General features: G+C 49.9%; 6 protein-coding genes across 6 annotated transcripts; all 6 read left to right on the top strand.

Annotated features, from left to right (window-relative positions):
- Positions 1 to 137: 137 nt before the first annotated feature.
- DEU56DRAFT_917566 (uncharacterized protein) lies at positions 138 to 4,065 on the top strand (the record flags this gene model as incomplete). The annotated part of the gene is made up of 12 exons (XM_041358004.1): positions 138 to 341; positions 399 to 460; positions 517 to 586; positions 648 to 861; positions 918 to 1,286; positions 1,337 to 1,726; positions 1,776 to 2,146; positions 2,195 to 2,662; positions 2,719 to 2,817; positions 2,868 to 2,909; positions 3,662 to 3,788; positions 3,836 to 4,065. The coding sequence occupies 12 exons, from the start codon at positions 138 to 140 to the stop codon at positions 4,063 to 4,065; spliced, it is 2,646 nt and encodes an 881-aa protein (XP_041203539.1).
- Positions 4,066 to 4,089: 24 nt separating this feature from the next.
- DEU56DRAFT_745549 (uncharacterized protein) lies at positions 4,090 to 4,488 on the top strand (the record flags this gene model as incomplete). Its single annotated transcript, XM_041349156.1, has 1 exon — positions 4,090 to 4,488. One exon carries the CDS (start codon positions 4,090 to 4,092, stop codon positions 4,486 to 4,488), a length of 399 nt encoding a protein of 132 aa, XP_041203538.1.
- A 1,596-nt stretch (positions 4,489 to 6,084) lies between these two features.
- On the top strand, positions 6,085 to 7,053 carry DEU56DRAFT_745554 (uncharacterized protein; the record flags this gene model as incomplete). Its single annotated transcript, XM_041349157.1, has 4 exons — positions 6,085 to 6,276; positions 6,332 to 6,445; positions 6,504 to 6,713; positions 6,793 to 7,053. 4 exons carry the CDS (start codon positions 6,085 to 6,087, stop codon positions 7,051 to 7,053), a joined length of 777 nt encoding a protein of 258 aa, XP_041203537.1.
- Positions 7,054 to 9,609: 2,556 nt separating this feature from the next.
- Positions 9,610 to 10,500, top strand: DEU56DRAFT_760141 (uncharacterized protein; the record flags this gene model as incomplete). The annotated part of the gene is made up of 1 exon (XM_041350399.1): positions 9,610 to 10,500. One exon carries the CDS (start codon positions 9,610 to 9,612, stop codon positions 10,498 to 10,500), a length of 891 nt encoding a protein of 296 aa, XP_041203536.1.
- A 1,391-nt stretch (positions 10,501 to 11,891) lies between these two features.
- Positions 11,892 to 14,729, top strand: DEU56DRAFT_64476 (cytochrome P450). The gene is made up of 13 exons (XM_041347032.1): positions 11,892 to 12,351; positions 12,403 to 12,532; positions 12,581 to 12,769; positions 12,818 to 12,969; positions 13,024 to 13,139; positions 13,197 to 13,326; positions 13,379 to 13,392; positions 13,446 to 13,635; positions 13,685 to 13,741; positions 13,792 to 13,816; positions 13,864 to 14,000; positions 14,057 to 14,189; positions 14,248 to 14,729. The coding sequence occupies exons 1-13, from the start codon at positions 12,138 to 12,140 to the stop codon at positions 14,330 to 14,332; spliced, it is 1,572 nt and encodes a 523-aa protein (XP_041203535.1). The 5' UTR covers positions 11,892 to 12,137; the 3' UTR covers positions 14,333 to 14,729.
- Positions 14,730 to 15,315: 586 nt separating this feature from the next.
- Positions 15,316 to 17,576, top strand: DEU56DRAFT_893843 (lysophospholipase catalytic domain-containing protein). The gene is made up of 6 exons (XM_041356359.1): positions 15,316 to 16,152; positions 16,212 to 16,351; positions 16,401 to 16,552; positions 16,604 to 16,858; positions 16,908 to 16,955; positions 17,005 to 17,576. The coding sequence occupies exons 1-6, from the start codon at positions 15,353 to 15,355 to the stop codon at positions 17,533 to 17,535; spliced, it is 1,926 nt and encodes a 641-aa protein (XP_041203534.1). The 5' UTR covers positions 15,316 to 15,352; the 3' UTR covers positions 17,536 to 17,576.
- Positions 17,577 to 17,612: the final 36 nt, after the last annotated feature.

The following is a 17,612-nucleotide window of genomic DNA, read 5'->3' as shown; positions in this document are numbered from 1 at the left end:
CGTTGATCAAGTTTGCTCGGATACATAAGAATCGGAAGCGCCCTGCTACGACACATACTCCTATTGTACCTAACGAGGCCATTGACCAGTGCGAGCAGTCCTACGAAGCCGCTGATGGGAAAAAGCAGAAGACTGCCATGGAAAGCTTTGACGACACTGGTTTGATGGCACTCATTTGCCGTCACGACATTCCCCTATTCTTTACAAACATCGATACACCCGGCGAACAGCAGAAGTACTCTGTTGCCTTACTAGAACATCTGTTCTCACTTCTCCCCACACAGGCAACAGTTATTGCTCTATACGATGTTGGCTGCGTACTAGCTCGCTCACTTTCACAGGTATGTTTGTAACTTGAGTGATGTGTATCCCTAACATTCTGCAGTATCATATTCTAGATGTTTTCTATTACTTCACGCCTCCGCTTCGCAACAACTGCCATGCACGTGTATGGCCACGAGTGGGGATGTCAACTTGTCTATAATCCCCGGATGTGCGTTGGAATGGGTCTATCAGACGGAGAAGGTATCCGAGCGAACTTTGGTCGCGACTCATTCGTCTAATCGGTATTGAGCGGTCATCATCGGTAAGCACATCTCCATTCTCAATCTCACATATATATTTCAATTTATTCTGGCACATTTCAGCGCCAACGGCGTCTGTGGCTTATAGACCGTCAGGCAGCCTCCATCGGAGCTGAGATGCGCACAGACCTCGGTGACTGGATCAAGCGACGATTTCGTGGCATCAAGACTCAAGTCAATACCACCGAGGACATTCTTAATCACTGTGGTGTCTCGATTGAAGATTTACGGTCACTGTGGGCTGATCAGCGGCGTGCGCAACTCTCTGTGCGTGCTCGTAAGTACTGGTACATACTATTCTCGTGTTAGTTTAACTGATTAGTTTTTTATAAGACGCTCCTGTGCGTCTCAAAAAGGAACTGGATACAGTGCTTGCGCTACAATCTGATATGGATACTTCAGATCGGGCGTTGCAGGCTACCCGCACCATGCTTGAAAAGGAGGCACCTTCAGATGATACCCTGAGTGCTCTCGAAGGTCTCGAGAGGGGGCATCAACGTCTCATGGACAAGGTCGAAGCGCTATACGCTTCACTGAATATCCACGACAGGTTTCCAGAGCTTCAGGGCGTCAACCTAGATTTTGTCCGCACCCTCCTGATGGCCCGCGACCTCAAGATCAACATACGCAAATGGGCAATCGGTAGTTTCTTCGAGTGGGATAAACTCGATAGGGCAGTTGGTGGTGCTCAGCAAGCGTTAGGTGAGACTAAACCGGATCAAAGGCACATTGGACTAATCTCAACATATTAGGCACCAAGCTTCACCAGCAAACTCGTAAAGCAATAGCCAAGAGACAACCAGCCCTGATGACAGCAATTCGTAAGTTCAACTCTTATTGTGAGCACCTAGACACCCTCTACGACCCTTCATGGGGGATACCACTCCCGATGGCACTTCCAACTAAACTAGCGGATCTACGCAACGACCAAGCTCTAATGGAGGACGTTTGGATTGCGCCGTCTGCAGGAAACATACCACGCTGGTTAGACGATTCAGATGTGAGAGATGGAATCCGCGCCCTCCTCAAGCATGATCGATGTCAAGAGGAGCGGCAACGGCTCAGTATTGAAGCTGACAACTTGTGCCGATATTTTGGAGACGAGCTCGCTGCTTTAGAGCTTGCTCTTTCCTCTGATGCGAGTAAGTGAGTCTAGTGCTTTATTCCGCCATTTTCTGATGATGTCAATAGACGAACTTTTCATATTCTCACTGCGGACCCGTCGAGACCACCTTCTTCAACTTCGATCACGCTGGGAAAATCCATTTGCCTCTGTGGCTCGCTTTTCTGATCGTGTCAAAGTAGCTACAGATCTCGCGAAGACACTCACACGAGGTGCAACCAAAGCCTCCCTTAGTTGGATACATAACCCTCCAATACTGGCAATTGATCACCAAGAAGACGATATCCCAGACTTTGAAGCAGGGCCAGCATCAAGTATCGATGCCCATCAAATCACATTCTCTGACTTCCTCGAGGAAGATGCTATTGCCGACGAGGACATAGAAGACATTGACAAAGCGGAAAAAGCTGATGTCACCATCTGTTGGGCGGTTCTGGAGGTACATTACCATTTGCTACCTTCCTTACCATTTTGACACCCTTCGCAGGTACTTCAAATTGATGAAACACCTGTGCCCCGCAAGGATCTGCGCATCACTGTGCAAGGGCCAGGTGCAGCAACTAGGATATGGCCCTCTCGCCATGGCTTCCCACAACAAATATTTGATCCAAGGGATATCTCCTTCCTTGGTTCCTCGACTGCCTGTCTCAACGATGTATGCCTCAATGGCTGCGCAATCTTGCTGCATGATTCCCAGATGTCCATCCCTGTAGCGCAGCGCATTGCCATTCTCTCTACTCATGACCTCCCACGCATCAGATACAACGCAGCTGATGAGATGCTCTGGCGTCAAAGTTCGTGGACACGTTATTGGGAGAAGGACATTTGGATTCTGCCTATTCATCGGCCAGTGCCTGTTGGTCATTGGGTACTCTGTGTTATTTGCCGATCCTCCAAGGAGCTTCATCTTTTCGATAGTTTTGCTGAAAAGCGGCCATGGCAACATGACGTCAAGGTGAGGCTCAGCTACTTATCATGGCACAGGCGGAAACATTGACATCATCCATGTAGGCCATTATGACACTTGTGTCTCGTCTACTATCTATTGCACGTCAACGCCACCCTGCAGTATCATTCGATCTTCAAGGATGGGTAGCTCGTCCCCTTATTGTAAATTGATCTGTCATGAAATCTGAGCCCTCGCTAACTACATTTTCTAGCTCGAACCTCTGCAGACGAATGGCTATGACTGCGGAGTTTGGGTACTAGCTGCAATTATGGCAGTCTTACGAGGTTTTCATTCTACAGGCCTGCACGAGGATGATATGGAGGGCTTCCGGCAATTGCTATAGCGCCTCATTCTCGATCTCAGCGTAGTGTAGATAGACATTGTTCATAGTGTAGCTCAATTTCAACACCACCCTTGTCATGGTCCAGAATGCCCGCCCCAGAACTATTAAGCGCATGCAATTCACTTTCAGTATTGACGCTCCCCTTGGCTCTTTGTATTTGAAATCCCACCAGGCCTTCTCATGATAGGTCTTGCAAGAGGCTCTCGCAGGAGGCTCTTGCAGCCCTCTTGGCCTCCATAAATGAGCAGGCACTAGAACATGCTGTCACAATTGACACCGACCCTGTGCTTCTTCAAGGTTCGATTTTCAATGTGTTGCAACATTGAGCTTCTTCGAACTTACTGTAATCGGCCTGATTCGAAAGTTTTCTTTTGCCCATGGTTTACACATTATTCATTGATCACTGACTAGTGTCTACAGCTGGTACTTTGATACTTCGTTTATTGTGACACCGCCTCCTGCAAAATGGCCGCGTCCAGCAGTACTACATCAAGATCATTGTGCCTCGTCGATGCTGCCACGCTCACGGACTCGCAACATGGTACATCAAGATCATTGCGCCTCGTCGATGCCGCCACGCTCACAGACTTGCAACATGTTTCTGTCACTCGGATTGTGAGTACTGGTAGTTAGATGTTCAGATTTTGCTGACCTGTTTCTAGTTTGTGGATGCCTCTGTGTCGACAGAGGATGCTGAACTTAGCGAAGGCTCCCGACTCCCTGAAGAAGAACTTTGGAAGAGCCTCGAAGGGATACCCTGTATCATGGGTGGGATAAGGGCGCTTGTTGGTAAGAACAATCGCCATACATCTGCACTAATCTTAACATTATTTCAGCATCACTTGGCGGGGAACTGCGTGGGCGCACAGGTGCTGACTTCCCCTGGAAGTCACTCCCGAAAGAACTAGCTCGCCTCGGGTATGTTCTTGTCAATTACCCTGATGAGACCTTGATGCCCGGTGAGCTGCGATCCACTTTCTGTCGCACCAAAGGCATCCACGATCTCAACCAACACCATCGTGCCAACATCATCAATCACCTCAAGACAGGCACCTTAACCATCTGAGCGGTTACGAGTGATGCTGCCCGTATGCGTCTCACCACCTCAAAAGACCCCGTTGTCATTGGAGAGGCCCCCTTAGCTTGCTCCATGCACTCCTGTGGGCGACGTGCGTTTGCTGACGGCCGCATTGACCAAAAGGGTCTTCCCCGTCTTCCCCGTCTTCATCTGCCTCCTTCTACACCTTCCTCCCGTCGTCGTGCCCAAGTTGTTGTGGAAATCACACGGCCACCACCCCGCCCAGCTTCTCGAGCGGTCCGCAAACCATCTGTCACCCGCACCAGTAACCTTATCCCTCCCATCACTTCAGTCAAGGGTGGAACATCCGGCTCTGAATATGACAACAGTGCTGACAATGACGACGATGAAGACGAGGAGTCCCAAGTTAGCGAGATTGATAGTCGCCCTGTGAAGCGCCTTAGGCGTTGATCAAGAGTCTATCCTAACATCAAATGTAAATAGCACATGTACATAGTTCATGCTTGAATTTCTAACCCAATTCTGACATCCCATTGTCTTGGATATGAAATAAGGTTTCAATTTTATTGCTTCCTCTGCGCGGCCTTTAGTCATTCCATTCCAAGACCGCTCTGGAGCCTCTGAAGCCTCCAATAGGCCTACCAAATCACCCTCTGTACCTCCTTGGTGGACCTCCACGATGTCTCGTGCGTTGATATTCGCTTCTATACTCCTGCCGGTTGTCCTTACTTGATTTGTCTGAATGAAATCAAGGACTTCGCACACAGTAAAATTTACCATAAGTATGAGGCCTGACTTTTTTTTTGTTCGCTCGCCTACAGGATTCCCAGTTGCATCAGCAAGTCAGGTAAGGGATTTCATTGTTACATATCAATTTTTTCTGATTTTGCGCGAAGGCCATGTTGCTTAAGCTATCAGAATACTACTCTGACCCTCCGGATGACCGGGCGTCCTCACCTCCCACATACCTTCCTGCATCGTCGTCTGCTACTACAGGCTCTGGATACGTGCAGGAAGGATATGTCCAAGAACAGTTTGGAGGTGGTCGATACAAGGACACGCCAACAGAGCTCACTCCATCAAGACTGCGGAGCACAATCAAGCCAACAGCACGGGACATTGGTATTGCGAGGGATGCTGCTATTTGACGTCAAGCAGCCTGCACTCCCAGTGTCATTTCTGGTAATTTTTCATCGAAACTTTTCTACCAGACGTCTGACTTTACCTTTGCTGCTAGATTCCATGCACTCTATTTCAAATAGCCGCCATGACTCTCCTCTGGTCGAGGATGTGCCTGCTCAGCACCCGTGCGGGTGGAAGATCTATTTGCTGACACTTTGGCACCCACTGGCCAGCAGCAGCACCAGCAGCCCCAGTATGGCTCCATGGGTCCTTTTAACCTCCTCACAATGCCGTCCGAGGCCCAGTCTTTGTGGTCTGCGGAAATTCCCAGACTCTCACCTAGCCCACTGGCTTCGTATTCTCAGTTACTGACCTCACCTCTTCTCATGCCTGCAGGTCAAAGCTCTCAGGGAGGTTCGCAAGATGGGCCCTGGAATTTTTCGTCCATAGCGCCGGTGAACTCCTTACCAATGACACATATCATCCCGCCGACTCCCATCAAGCCTGGAGAATTTTTGGCTCCGCCTGCTGCCGGTGGGCCACGTCACCGCGCGGTGATGTTCAGTCCGTCAACCAGCGGATCTCGTGTCGAGTCTGATTTTGCAATGGATGATGACAGTGCACCTGTTGCTGGTCGACGTTCAATAGAGACAAACTCTGCGCTTGAAGAAGGTTTCACTGCGTTGGATGCCGTTGTCATTGACACTGCAAAGAATACGAACATGCCCTCCCACCAGGTAATCAGCCTGTGGATGAAGAGTCGAGGTCGAGCAATCAATAACACCAACTACTGGAACCTTTATGCGGGGTACTTCAAGGACCGCATGCGCCAGGAACTTGCAAGGCTCGGTGAAGATGCTCCTCCCCAGGATGGTTCGATGACACCAAGTAAATGATCCGTTTTTTCTGCACGCTATTCACTCCATGCTGATTATTGATTTTATAGGCACTGGTATTCGCCGTCAGTGCTACGAGCACTTCAAAAACACCTACCCAGATTCTTATCAGGATATCCTCAATACCTACGAAGAACTCAACATGCTGTCAGATGCTCCTCAAACCATCGCGCAGCGCACACAAACATTTCAGAAGCTTACCAGGAGGGTAGGAAGCATCGTGAGTGATAGGTTGTTGTAATATTTTGTTGACGAGCTGAGTGCCCTACCTGCAGCTTGACGGAGCTGCTACCAGGCAAGGTTTTGAGGCTGCCCTGGTCATGTGTGGCAATATTGTCAATGAAGATGCATCACTCGGCCATGTTCACATGACGCCTGGTGCTGGTGGCGTAAGTGTCACCGACCTCGAAATTCTTCGTTTCTCACAATTTTTAATACTCTCTGTAGTTCTTCGACAGGCACTGCCGAGCCAGTGACCATGTCATCATCGGGCACATGAAAGCCCATGTTTACAATACTATGTCACTTGCTGCCGTGGAACAGACCTTCAAGACCACTGAAGGGGACGAGGAGCAGGCACCGATAGAGGTCTTGGATGTGAGCTCGTCTGATGTAGGCGAAGAGAAGGATGCGTTAAAGTCGCTCAAGGCTGGGCTAGTCAAACAAGTTGGTTCGTAGCACATCACATCTCACAGTGAGATACTGACAATTTTCCTCAGCGGACCTCGGTGGCAAGTTTTCGGATAGACCCTTCCCATGGATATTGATGCCTAGCTCACTCGCTAATGATCACCTACGTATTGAGGGGTACCCCGTGCACTTAAGTTTGATGCCAGGAGAGTCTCACAACAGTAATTCACGGAGTAAAGGTGTTGCAGGGCTCACGCAACGCAAGGTCAATGTACTCGCACTCGCATTGAAGGCAAAGACAATGCGCGTTGTCAAAGTAACAAAAGCCATTGGAGGTACGTGCTACAGCCTTTTGAAATCACTTTAACTCATGATGCCTCGACAGTTGCTGTGATAGCCTCCAAGGAGCCCGTCATCATTGGCGAGGCACCTCCTGCAGACTCTCCCTTTCCGAACGCGAGGCGCATGTTCATTAACGGGACTTTTGATTATAAAGGCCCTGCACGCCTTCAACCTAGCTCTGCCGCAACCAGGAAGAAGAAGTCGAAGGTCCCCTCATCTCGTACACAGACTGATGGCGACACAGATATCGCAGCTATTGACTCTACGACTGCCATGCACCGCAAAACCAAAATGTGTCCTGAAGTACTTATACCTCCTCCATCACGTCCATTCAAGCTTGCGAAGCGCCCCCCTGCCAAACCGGTTGTGACAGAGGTTGACAAACCAGATGTGATAGAAGTCCGGTCCAGTCCAGATGGTGTTGACGAGCTTGATGATGATGATGAGGAGGAGGAGGAGCCTCTCAATGGTTCTGATCGCGAGATACCCAGTGAGGATGACGAGGACTATGATGATTTATGCTCGCGGAAGCGGAAGTTGAAGGCTGGAGGTGGTGCGCAAGCTATGAAGAAACGTGTACGATCGATCGAGGAGTCAGAAGGGAAGATGGTCATCGGGAAGAAGCCAAGTGTGAAGGCTGCTGGCAAAGCTCGCGCCAAAGGAGGGCACTCGTCTCCTGTCATGGTGGAATCCTCAGGGGACGAACAACAATCACATCCTGCTATAGGTGAGTCTTCTATGATTATCGCAGTTCGGCTGTGATCCTGACTTATGACTATACAGACAATGCAGCAAAGCGCATTCGCGATGGACCTCCTGATGTTCAAAAAGGTATTTGCTACTCATACATGTCAAAACATACTAACACAATGTCATATACCGTACACTGAGCCCCTGAATCATATCCCATCTCTCCCAACAAACAATGTCCGGACCTCCAAAATGTAGCCAAGCTATACCTTAACCCTCGGCAGGATAACTCCGCATCCCAGTCTCCACCGGACATACCCCTCAGCAGGATCTGCCCTGTTTCCCATATACATCGGACGTCCTATACGTCGGACGTCCTATTCATTGGTCCTCCTCCTGTATACCTCGGATCGTCCTATTCGTCGGACGTCCTATTCTTCGGACGTCCTATTCGTCGGATCTCACTCATGTCGTCCGCTCGTCCGCTCATCCACTCGTCCACTCTTCCACTCGTCCGCTCGTCCACTCGTCCGCTCGTCCTGGATTCGTCGGACATCCTATACGTCAGACCCAGGTCCACTTAACCCCTAAAACATCGGATCCACTTCACAGTTCATCTCCGTCCCCATTTCCCGTGATCCGCTTGACAGTTCATTTCCGGTCCTGCTCCTATTCTGTTACCCCATTTGTATAGTCCCCTTGTCCTAACCCCTATATGCCCGGATCTGTTTGACAGTTAATATCCGACTTCATTCTCGATCATACCTCCTATGCCCGGATCCATTCGATACTTCATCTCCATCTCTGCGCCTGTCAGTTTAACCTTTCCATATGTTCCTCGCGTTGACCCGGATCTCTGCTGACTCCGTCCCCGTCGCACATGTCCATAGTATATAATACCTTGTAAACTCGTAGTAGTTTCCTCAGTTTGAATATCACCTTAGATTACCCTCATTCCTGTTTCCTCGGACCCGGATCCATTTCCATGGGCCCGGGTCCACTTCCCTGTCCAACCTCTGTGTCCTGGGATTGATTCCTCGGGCTATACTCCACCTCTACCTTCGGGTAGTCTACCTCTGTCAGTTTCTACTCTGGACATTGTCTAGTGTAGTCTTACCTCTAGCTTCTGTCCTCTCGGACATCCTGTCCTTCTGTCCTTTCGGACATCCTGTCCTCCTGTCCTTTCGGACATCCTGTCCTCTTGGACTTCCTGTCCCTCCGTCCTTATACCTGTCTGTTCTGTCCCCCACGTCCGCCGGACTAAAGCCCCTATTCTCCGGGTGTACTAAGCCCCTATTGTCCGGCGGACTAATCCTCTTATGTCAGCCGGACTAATCCTCTTATGTCGGCCGGACTAACCCTCCTTACGTCGGCCGACGAACCCCTTTACGTCGGCCGGACTAACCCTCCTTACGTCGGCCGACGAACCCCCTTTATGTCGGCCGGACTAATCCTCTTATGTCAGCCGGACTAACCCTATGATCGGCCGGACTAACCCTCCTTACGTCGGCCGACGAACCCCCTTTATGTCGGCCGGACTAATCCTCTTATGTCAGCCGGACTAACCCTATGATCGGCCGGACTAACCCTCCTTACGTCGGCCGACGAACCCTCCTTATGTCGGCCGGACTAACCCCCTGAACATCGGCCCAACTCTTCCTCGAAAAGCCTACCAGACTTGTCCCCTTGAAGTCCACCGGGATTCATCATCCTCCCTCGGACTTTGTTTCTAGCCTTCGGAAATTAAGGGCACGTACTCGGGTAAGGGGCACAGCGCACGAGCTGAAGCCAAGCCCTTCGGATCCGCCCTTTGAGCACGGTCTTAACACACAAGCCCAGTGCCACGTCCACGTCCCGTGCCTAGGGAAGGCAACCTGTTCTGACCAAGGCCATGCGTCTCCTGCAAGAAGACGAAGACTTGCGGAACAACGATGGAGCCGTACACCCCGAGACCTCTGCGGATCATTCATCAGAAACACCTACTCTTCCGGCAGTTCCATCTCCCGCACACGACTCAGATCACCCTGCAGAGCTTGCACCAGATGATGGGCAGTCTGTCCTTGTCCCAGACGCCCCTCTCCCACTACCTCAAAATCTGCTGCACTCGTCATCGGAGGACACGCGTCTCAGCCACTCACTTTCTGGCCACAATGTACCAGACTCTCACCATGCTGACCCATGCAGGGCAGACAACACACACTTGCGCGAGCCTCACGACAATTGGCGTCCTCACAATCGCGGTCAATCATGGGAGGCTCGTAACGCAAACGACATCCACGACCTCCCACTCAATGATGGCCGTGACCTGCACCCTCGCCGAGACAACTCTCCTGCACTACTTGATGACCGTCGCCACCCCAACGATGATCCACGCAGTGCGTACATGTACCACGAGGACTTAGACCGACATGCGTATACCAGACGACCACAACCAGGAGGAGACTACCCTTATCACAGGGAGTATCCGTATTACGGCGACCGGAGCACAGGCTATCGTGATGCCACCGGGTATGGGCGATCATACTATCGTGATGCGCGGTACCCAGACTGTGAACTTCTTGATGACCGCTTGCGTGGACCTCCCCCACTGGATATTCGTGGAGAATACATGCATCCCACAAATCGCGAGGGTCATGCTGGCTACGAGCGTGCATATCAGCGCCAGCCTCCTCGAGGAGATGGACGCCACAGTACCCGGAGTCCCATTGCCAATATGTCACTCACCTTACCTGGTCAGGTGACAGAGCAAGAACAACGTGAAGGAGCCGCCATTCGAAGGTAATTGTGAGGTGCCTATTGTCTTGCTGCGAAAATCATGCTGTTCCCGCTGTCTTCCCCTCGTACCATACCATGTTCCATCTCTCGCAATGTATGTTTTGTGCCACTGAAAATAAACATGTTGTTTGTTGACTTATTACATGAGTGATCTCCTTGGGTGAAATGAGTCAAATATAAGTGCTTAATTGTTGGGCGCATCGTGCAGGGAATAGTATTATGACATACGAATATAGTAAAAAAACATACACACGAGTATCTACTATCAAGGAGCGCTTAGAGGTGCAGAGGAGGGTGGACGAGGGTGAGGAGGCTATGTAGAGGTCTCGCAGAAGCCTCTACTAGGGGAGGGCCAAGAGGAGGAACGGGAGCACTGAGACTGACAGAGGCTATGTAGAGGTCTCGCAGAAGCCTCTACTAGGGGAGGGCCAAGAGGGGGAGCGGGAGCACCGAGACTGACAACAGAGGTTACACGAGGGGAGAGGTACTCACAATACTCAGAGAGGTCTCATGACCTCGCGAGAGGGGGGGTCTCACAGACCAGTTGCGCTCTACAAGGAAACCGGGTCTCTTAGACCCTGGGAACGGGAGGAAAGTGGTGCCAAGGGTGTGAAAATTTGATTCTTCAGTAGTTACATATACATGCCGTGAGATGCCGGTTTGCATATTTCTCAAGGTCGTTTCGCAACGTTCAACGTTGCAACAACCCTCACCTTCTCGTGGTCGGTATCCCAGAACCACTCCATGATTCGGGAGCTATCAGAAGCCAATGTTCGTGACGTGTTCATGTTGTTGCTCTCGTGCGTATGGACGACAACCTTGTTCCGCTCCATTTCACAGTTTCTAGTGCGTTACCTCCACTTTTGCAAAGCGGCACACTAAAGATCGAGACACAGTGTACTCACATTGGTAGTGGCTGCCCCATTCACTAGTATACTCAGGTGAAGACTGTCGTGGTACCAGAACGGTTCCGAATCTGTCGTTCAAGTGCTCGGCGTTGGCATTGTTGTTGCAACACTATCGGCGCCGGCCCTCTCTCTCAATGATTCTCAAGAAGTTCATCCTCGATCGTGACAATATAATACAATCATCAGGATGATGGCTGTAGGACGCCCCAAATTTTGGACCCAGTTTGCGAACTTGCCAAGAGGAGAGCGGATCAAATGGGGGCCGATGAAGCGTGTGTCGTGTATATGATCAGAATTCCCTGAATTGGGACCCATCAAGGCACGCTTGTCTTTCTTGCGTACATTTTGCGGGTTGCTGATCGTTGGTATAGGCTCAGGCTGTTGCTATTGCCCGGTGTTGTCACGTTCTCAACTTCTATACCTAAGAAAAGCATCCTCCAATGCAGAGCGCTTGTGATCCGAGCGATAAATACAAGCAATAGAAGTCACACGACTTGTATGACAGTTTTTGCGCGACAAGCTTGAAGTGGTCCTGTGCTTCTCACTTATGGTGGTAATGACCCTTGAGGTCGGCTGGGAGCGGAGCAAAAGGGGTGTGATGATGTCTCCACGCTAACTTGGGATCTATTTGTCAATGCGATAACAAAGCCTTGGAGATGACCGAGAGATCCGGAATATTAACGCCCAAATCCACCGTCTCGTGCTTTGGATAGCCTGCCCATGAACTACTCGAATTATGGCCCATTCAATTGATGATCGCCTTACTGTTGTCCTCGCTGGCCTTCCCATTTTCTTCATTCTCATTACTACCCTCAGGCGGTTCATTGAGAACATACGGAATAGGCCTTCTCCTCCTCCTGGCCCAGTGGCGCTTCCGCTATTAGGGAACATATTATCTATCAACGCTAAGGAACCTTGGCTCACTTATACTGAATGGCGTGCTGCTTACGGTGCGTGTCAGACACGTTGTAGTGCACATGTGCTGCAACTCATTCTATCAGGAGACTTGGTTTCTGTGCGACTTCTAGGCCAAGAAGTGGTAGTGATCAATTCCCTACATGTTGCACAAGCCTTACTGGACAAACGTTCTCGAATTTACTCCGATCGGCCATACTTAGCCACACGTGATCCGTGTGTTATTTCGTGTTCTTTCATTCAATCGGTCTGAGCTGCAGGCAGATTTGGTTGGACTTTTAACTTTGCATTCACAGGTTATAGTGATGTATGGCGTCTTAGCCGGCGACTCTTCCATCAGACGTTCCGTCCCGACTCTGCACTCAAGTTTCGTCCGATGCAGATCAGGCGGGCTCGCGAGATGATCGTCAACCTGATCGATGACCCTCAACATTATCATTCCCATTTCGCAACGTCAGTGAGTATATTTTTTAAAGAATAATGGTGGTGATCTGTTTGCAGATTCTCGTCTTCCGTCACGCTGTCAGCTGTATATGACTACGAGCCCAGTGCTCGTGACGATTCTGTGGTTCGGCTGGTGGAAAATTCTCTGGAACTTGGCCTTGCTGTGATGACTCCAGAGAAAGCAATCACCCTCAAAACCTTCCCCTTCCGTAAGCTCAAGGTCATTTAATGGGAAATCGTTGACATTCTGCGCACTCATGCAGTGCTGAAGCTACCTGACTGGTGCTGGGGATCCTCGATAAAACGCGATGCTCAAGCTTCGACCAATTGCAACAATGAAATGGTCGAAGTGCCGTTTCGATATGCGCAGCAGCGTATGGTGGGATCTGTTTTCTTCGTTTCAGTTTGCCCAAACATTGATTCCATGCTTGACAAGGCCGACGACTTGCTCCGGGGTCAGTCTTCGATGGTGGCAGAAAATTTGCGACGGCTGGAGAAGCAAGATGAAGCATCCAAACCGATGTTTGAGACTGCCTTGAAGAGAGCAGGTGCTACTGCTATTGTGGGTGAGTAATATCTTTCGTCAGCGACGTCTCTTGACACATGCACACTATACAGCTTCATACGAGACAGTTAGTAGATGCCACAACTACAACTATTTGTCTTCTCCTTGACCTCTTCACAGATGTCTTCAACCCTGATGGTTTTCACTCTCGCCATGTTGTTATATCCAGATGTTCAGAAACGCGCACAAGCTGAGATCGACTTAGTGACAGGAAGTGATCGGCTACCTACGTTTGAGGAAAGAGCGTCACTACCCTATATTGATGCCGTTCTGCGGGAGACCTTGCGATGGCAGCCTGTTTTACCCCTTGGTAATCTTCAAGCTCAATGAGCGGCCTCGCCTTTACTGACACCATACAGGGTTGCCCCATGCTGCCTCAAGTGCAGATATATATGATGGTTACTTCATTCCACAAGGTCTGCAGTTTTTGCCTGCACAATACATCATTTGTAATATCGCATATAAGGAGCGACCGTCATATGCAATACATGGTCAGATAAATTCTCTCCAGCTTTCGAGAACTGACCTGGAGTCTTAGGGGCATTTCACGGGATGATAAGCGGTACCCCGATGCATCTTCTTTCATACCAGAGAGGTTCATCGACGTCAATGGCGCATTGACGAGTGATGACCCCGCACAATTTGTGTTCGGCCTTGGCCGGCGTATATGCCCAGGTTGGTCAAGTCATTCTAATCTCATACGACTCGATGAGAGACAGTTTTTCAATCAGGCCGATATACTGCTGATGCGTCCTTGTGGTCTGCCATTGCGACCATGTTAGCCACGTTGGATATTTCTTCTGCCAAAGATGACCAAGGCAAAGACATCAACTTCACCCCCCAATTTACGACTGGACTTTCTTAGTACTTGTTTTCATTTGCGTCATTCATCTTCCTGTTACTAACACTTCCCATGCTTTAGCCGTCCTATGATCTTCCCTTGCAATATTTCAACACGTTCTCATATTCATTCAGGACTTATCGGCGTGTTGCGGGCTGAAGTGTGATGTGGTCCAAGAAAAAGGAATGTCTGTCTTTTCGTCTATGATTTGACTGTCGTCGGACGCTCTTTGTACTAGTACTTTTCAAAACCTTTCTCTGTGCTTTTTGTAATGATTGCTTGATCGTCAGCTATGGTGATGGCCAGTCATTCATTTCATCCATATGGCACCGCTTTCTACCGCTTTTAACCATTCCGCAACTTCCGGGCGTATGCCCATACTTTTATTCACTCTGCCAGTCACGCCTCGTTCGACCATCTTTCGTCATGTTTTCCACACACCCTCACTTCCAAACCATCAGGTCGTGCAATCGCCTCCGCCAGCTCCGCGCAAGGAACGACAGTGTCCATCTCTACAAATAATTATCAGTATTCGAAGACGCGTTGAACATCGTCACTGCCCTGACGTTCGTGGGGTCGAAGCCGACAGAGTGACATTACTCTAGGACAAGACATCCATGTGTTTCATCAAACGAATGTAAGTATCTGGTTCCTACTATGGGCCACATGATTGGAATTGATCCATTTTTAATATATGCATTGGCCCAATTTCCTGGTGGTGCTCCGTCAGCTTTGATCAAAGGAGTTTAATTTCATCCTGAACGGCGAATAGCTATATTATTTTTGCCCGAGATATTTTAGGTCAGAAGTTCAAACTTGCGAGGCCTCATGACTTGTCTAATCCCATGATATCCCGATAAACATGCTTAGTATATCTTGCAGTTTGCGATCGTGTTTCGTACTACTGTCTGTCAAACTGAAAACTGCTATCGCTAGCCGTTCATTGCAGTGCGAATCTGTGCACAGGTTACAGTGCTCGCGAGCACGTGTGGACATTTTGCTGTCGCGCCCTTTAGGCGGTGATACTCAAGGTGTCGCTAAAATGTCGGGACGACGTCCAAATGAAACCGCGAGGTTGCATCACATGTCGCCCACTCTTTCGTTCGTTTCTCCATTCGTGGGATGCTAGCAGTATGGCGGAGTGCTTATAACGTTGAGCCTAGCAAGGTAACAAGTTTCTTTAACGATGCTTCCCACTCTCCTAGTTGCATCATCACTGCCTCTATTCGCTGTGGCGCAGAGCGCAGCGAGCCTTGCATATACCCCTGTCTATGACGCATGCCCGAGCGGGTTTACTCTTGTTCGACAAGCGGGCTCCAATGCTGCTGGCAACCAGACTCTAAATTCTCAAGAAACTGCGTACATCAACGGCCGCAAATCAAACGTCTTGCCTAATGCATGGAAGACATATCTCTCCAATCTCGAGGCTACTAATACCTCGTTACCTTCATATGTCTCTGGCATCCTCAGTGGCAACAGCAGTGGCTATCCCAACTTGGGAATCGCGTGCAGCGGGGGAGGTTGGAGAGCTTCTATGTTCGGCGCTGGTGTCATGAATGCACTGGATGGTCGTAATACGGCATCTGTCGCGTTAGGTACAGGTGGTTTGCTTCAGGCAGCCCAGTACCTTACAGGTCTGTCTGGTGGCGCAAACCTGGTAGGATCGTTGGCTCAGGCCAACTTCCCTACTATGGATGTCCTAGCCTTTGGCACGAATTCGACAGACCCCACAAACGCATGGGGCGGATGGTTGGCGCAGATCAATCAAGAGGCCCCATATGTCAACACGACTCAGAACAATGAATACATCCAACTGCTCGTCGAGGAAGTACGCGGAAAGTTTGAGGCAGGGTTTGCTGTGTCCTATGTGGACGTGGTTGCACGCGACAACGGGCGTCATTTTGTGAACGGTACTGATGTCAATAACTTCTTTGACGAGTCGCTGGTGCACGGAGCGGGATACACCTGGTCAGGCGTCGCAAATATGTGAGTACATGTTGCGACTCCTCGTTGATATTTTCGGTGACGATCATCCATTGTTGCAGCTCGACTTTCCTGTCATACGAGCAACCGTTCCCCATTCTCGTTGCGACGCTGTTATCTCCCAACGGAAATATGTCCACCGTCATCCCTAATTCGTCCTTCATCATTCCAACCTCGAACCCTATCATGGAGCTCAACGTTTGTACGTATGGAGGGTGATCCGTGGTCCTGTCGCTCAGCGTGCGTTTTAGATGAAATGGGGTCGTATGATCCTACCCTTGCCGCGTTTACACCCATGAAATACTTGGGAACAATGAACGAGTCTATCTGTGCCACCAATTATGATCAGACAGGTCTTATCGCGGGAGCTTCTGGTGATTGGAATACGTATTATAATACATCGGTGGAGCCTTCCTTTGGATAGTCTCGCAGGCTGTGGCTAATTCGTGCACAGGAATCGACCCTAGTCAGCTCCTCGATGTACCCGATAATTGAGATTCTTAACAATACACTCCCCCAAACCAATATTGTCCTTGATGGCACGCTCTTCCCAAACTCTTTCCATGGTGCCGCTACAGAGGGCACGTTCATTGACGCGGGCGAAACAATAATCGCGATGTCCGACGGCGGAAGTGATGGAGAGGCAGTTCCGATCCAGCCTTTGCTGGTCAAGGCTAGAGGGGTTGACACCATTTTTGCCATTGACTCTGTAGGTACCTTCACTATTCCTTTGATCCGCTCCTTGACGTACAACTTAGAACCAAGACTGGGCAAACGCATATTGGTCTGCCGGTGGTTCTCTTATTGTAAGTACACATTTTGATTTCACTGGGAGTACTCTGAACGACAACGCAGAACACACAAACTCGCATCAACGCTCTCTTCCCCACCGAATACTCATTCCCTCCAGTCCCAACCAATGTCTCCGAGTTCATTGCCCAGAACCTCTCTACGAGGCCAACTTTCTTCGGATGTGATTCCAGCACGGAAGCACCGTTGATAATCTATTTAGCCAACGGTGGTCCACCGAGGGATGGCCAGACGCCACTGACGAATGTCTCGCCCAATAACGTCACAACCGAACAAATGCAGGCGTTCCTCAACCAGACTTTCACGATCGCTACGCAAGGAAACCCAGCAAACGCAAGTAGCGCGATTGACCTTGAGTGGCCTGCGTGCCTTGCATGTGGAGTTGTGGACCGTGCGCGGAATAGGAGTGGGGTGGAGAGAAGTGGGGTGTGTTCTGGTTGCTTTGAGCGATATTGCTGGAATGGTTCGACGTATGGGTTGGAGGTGACCAGTGATGCTGACACCTTGTACGTTAATTCGGGTTTGAGGGTGGCAGGAGTGGTGGCTACGTCCTTGATTTTCCTGGCTTTCACCTGATTAAGTCTTATAAGACCCTTTATTACAATTATCACAATGACATTCGATCACTTTCAAAAGTTTGCTTCAAATTGAAT

This window comes from Suillus clintonianus (assembly GCF_016758775.1).
Source record: "Suillus clintonianus strain FC179 chromosome Unknown DEU56scaffold_110, whole genome shotgun sequence".
Taxonomy (NCBI): Eukaryota; Fungi; Basidiomycota; class Agaricomycetes; order Boletales; family Suillaceae; genus Suillus; species Suillus clintonianus.
The sequence above is the reverse complement of the archived record's forward strand: the minus strand, read 5'-3'. Positions and strand labels throughout refer to the sequence as shown.

Excerpts from the sequence above, each read along its gene's own strand:
- DEU56DRAFT_64476 (XM_041347032.1), top strand. The coding sequence starts at position 12,138 with ATGGCCCATTCAATTGATGATCGCCTTACTGTTGTCCTCGCTGGCCTT. Across the intron at positions 12,970-13,023 it reads CCTCAAAACCTTCCCCTTCC|TGCTGAAGCTACCTGACTGG; the intron begins GTAAGCTCAAGG and ends GCACTCATGCAG. Across the intron at positions 14,190-14,247 it reads TTTACGACTGGACTTTCTTA|CCGTCCTATGATCTTCCCTT; the intron begins GTACTTGTTTTC and ends CCCATGCTTTAG.
- DEU56DRAFT_893843 (XM_041356359.1), top strand. The coding sequence starts at position 15,353 with ATGCTTCCCACTCTCCTAGTTGCATCATCACTGCCTCTATTCGCTGTG. Across the intron at positions 16,352-16,400 it reads TATCATGGAGCTCAACGTTT|ATGAAATGGGGTCGTATGAT; the intron begins GTACGTATGGAG and ends CGTGCGTTTTAG. Across the intron at positions 16,553-16,603 it reads ATACGTATTATAATACATCG|GAATCGACCCTAGTCAGCTC; the intron begins GTGGAGCCTTCC and ends ATTCGTGCACAG.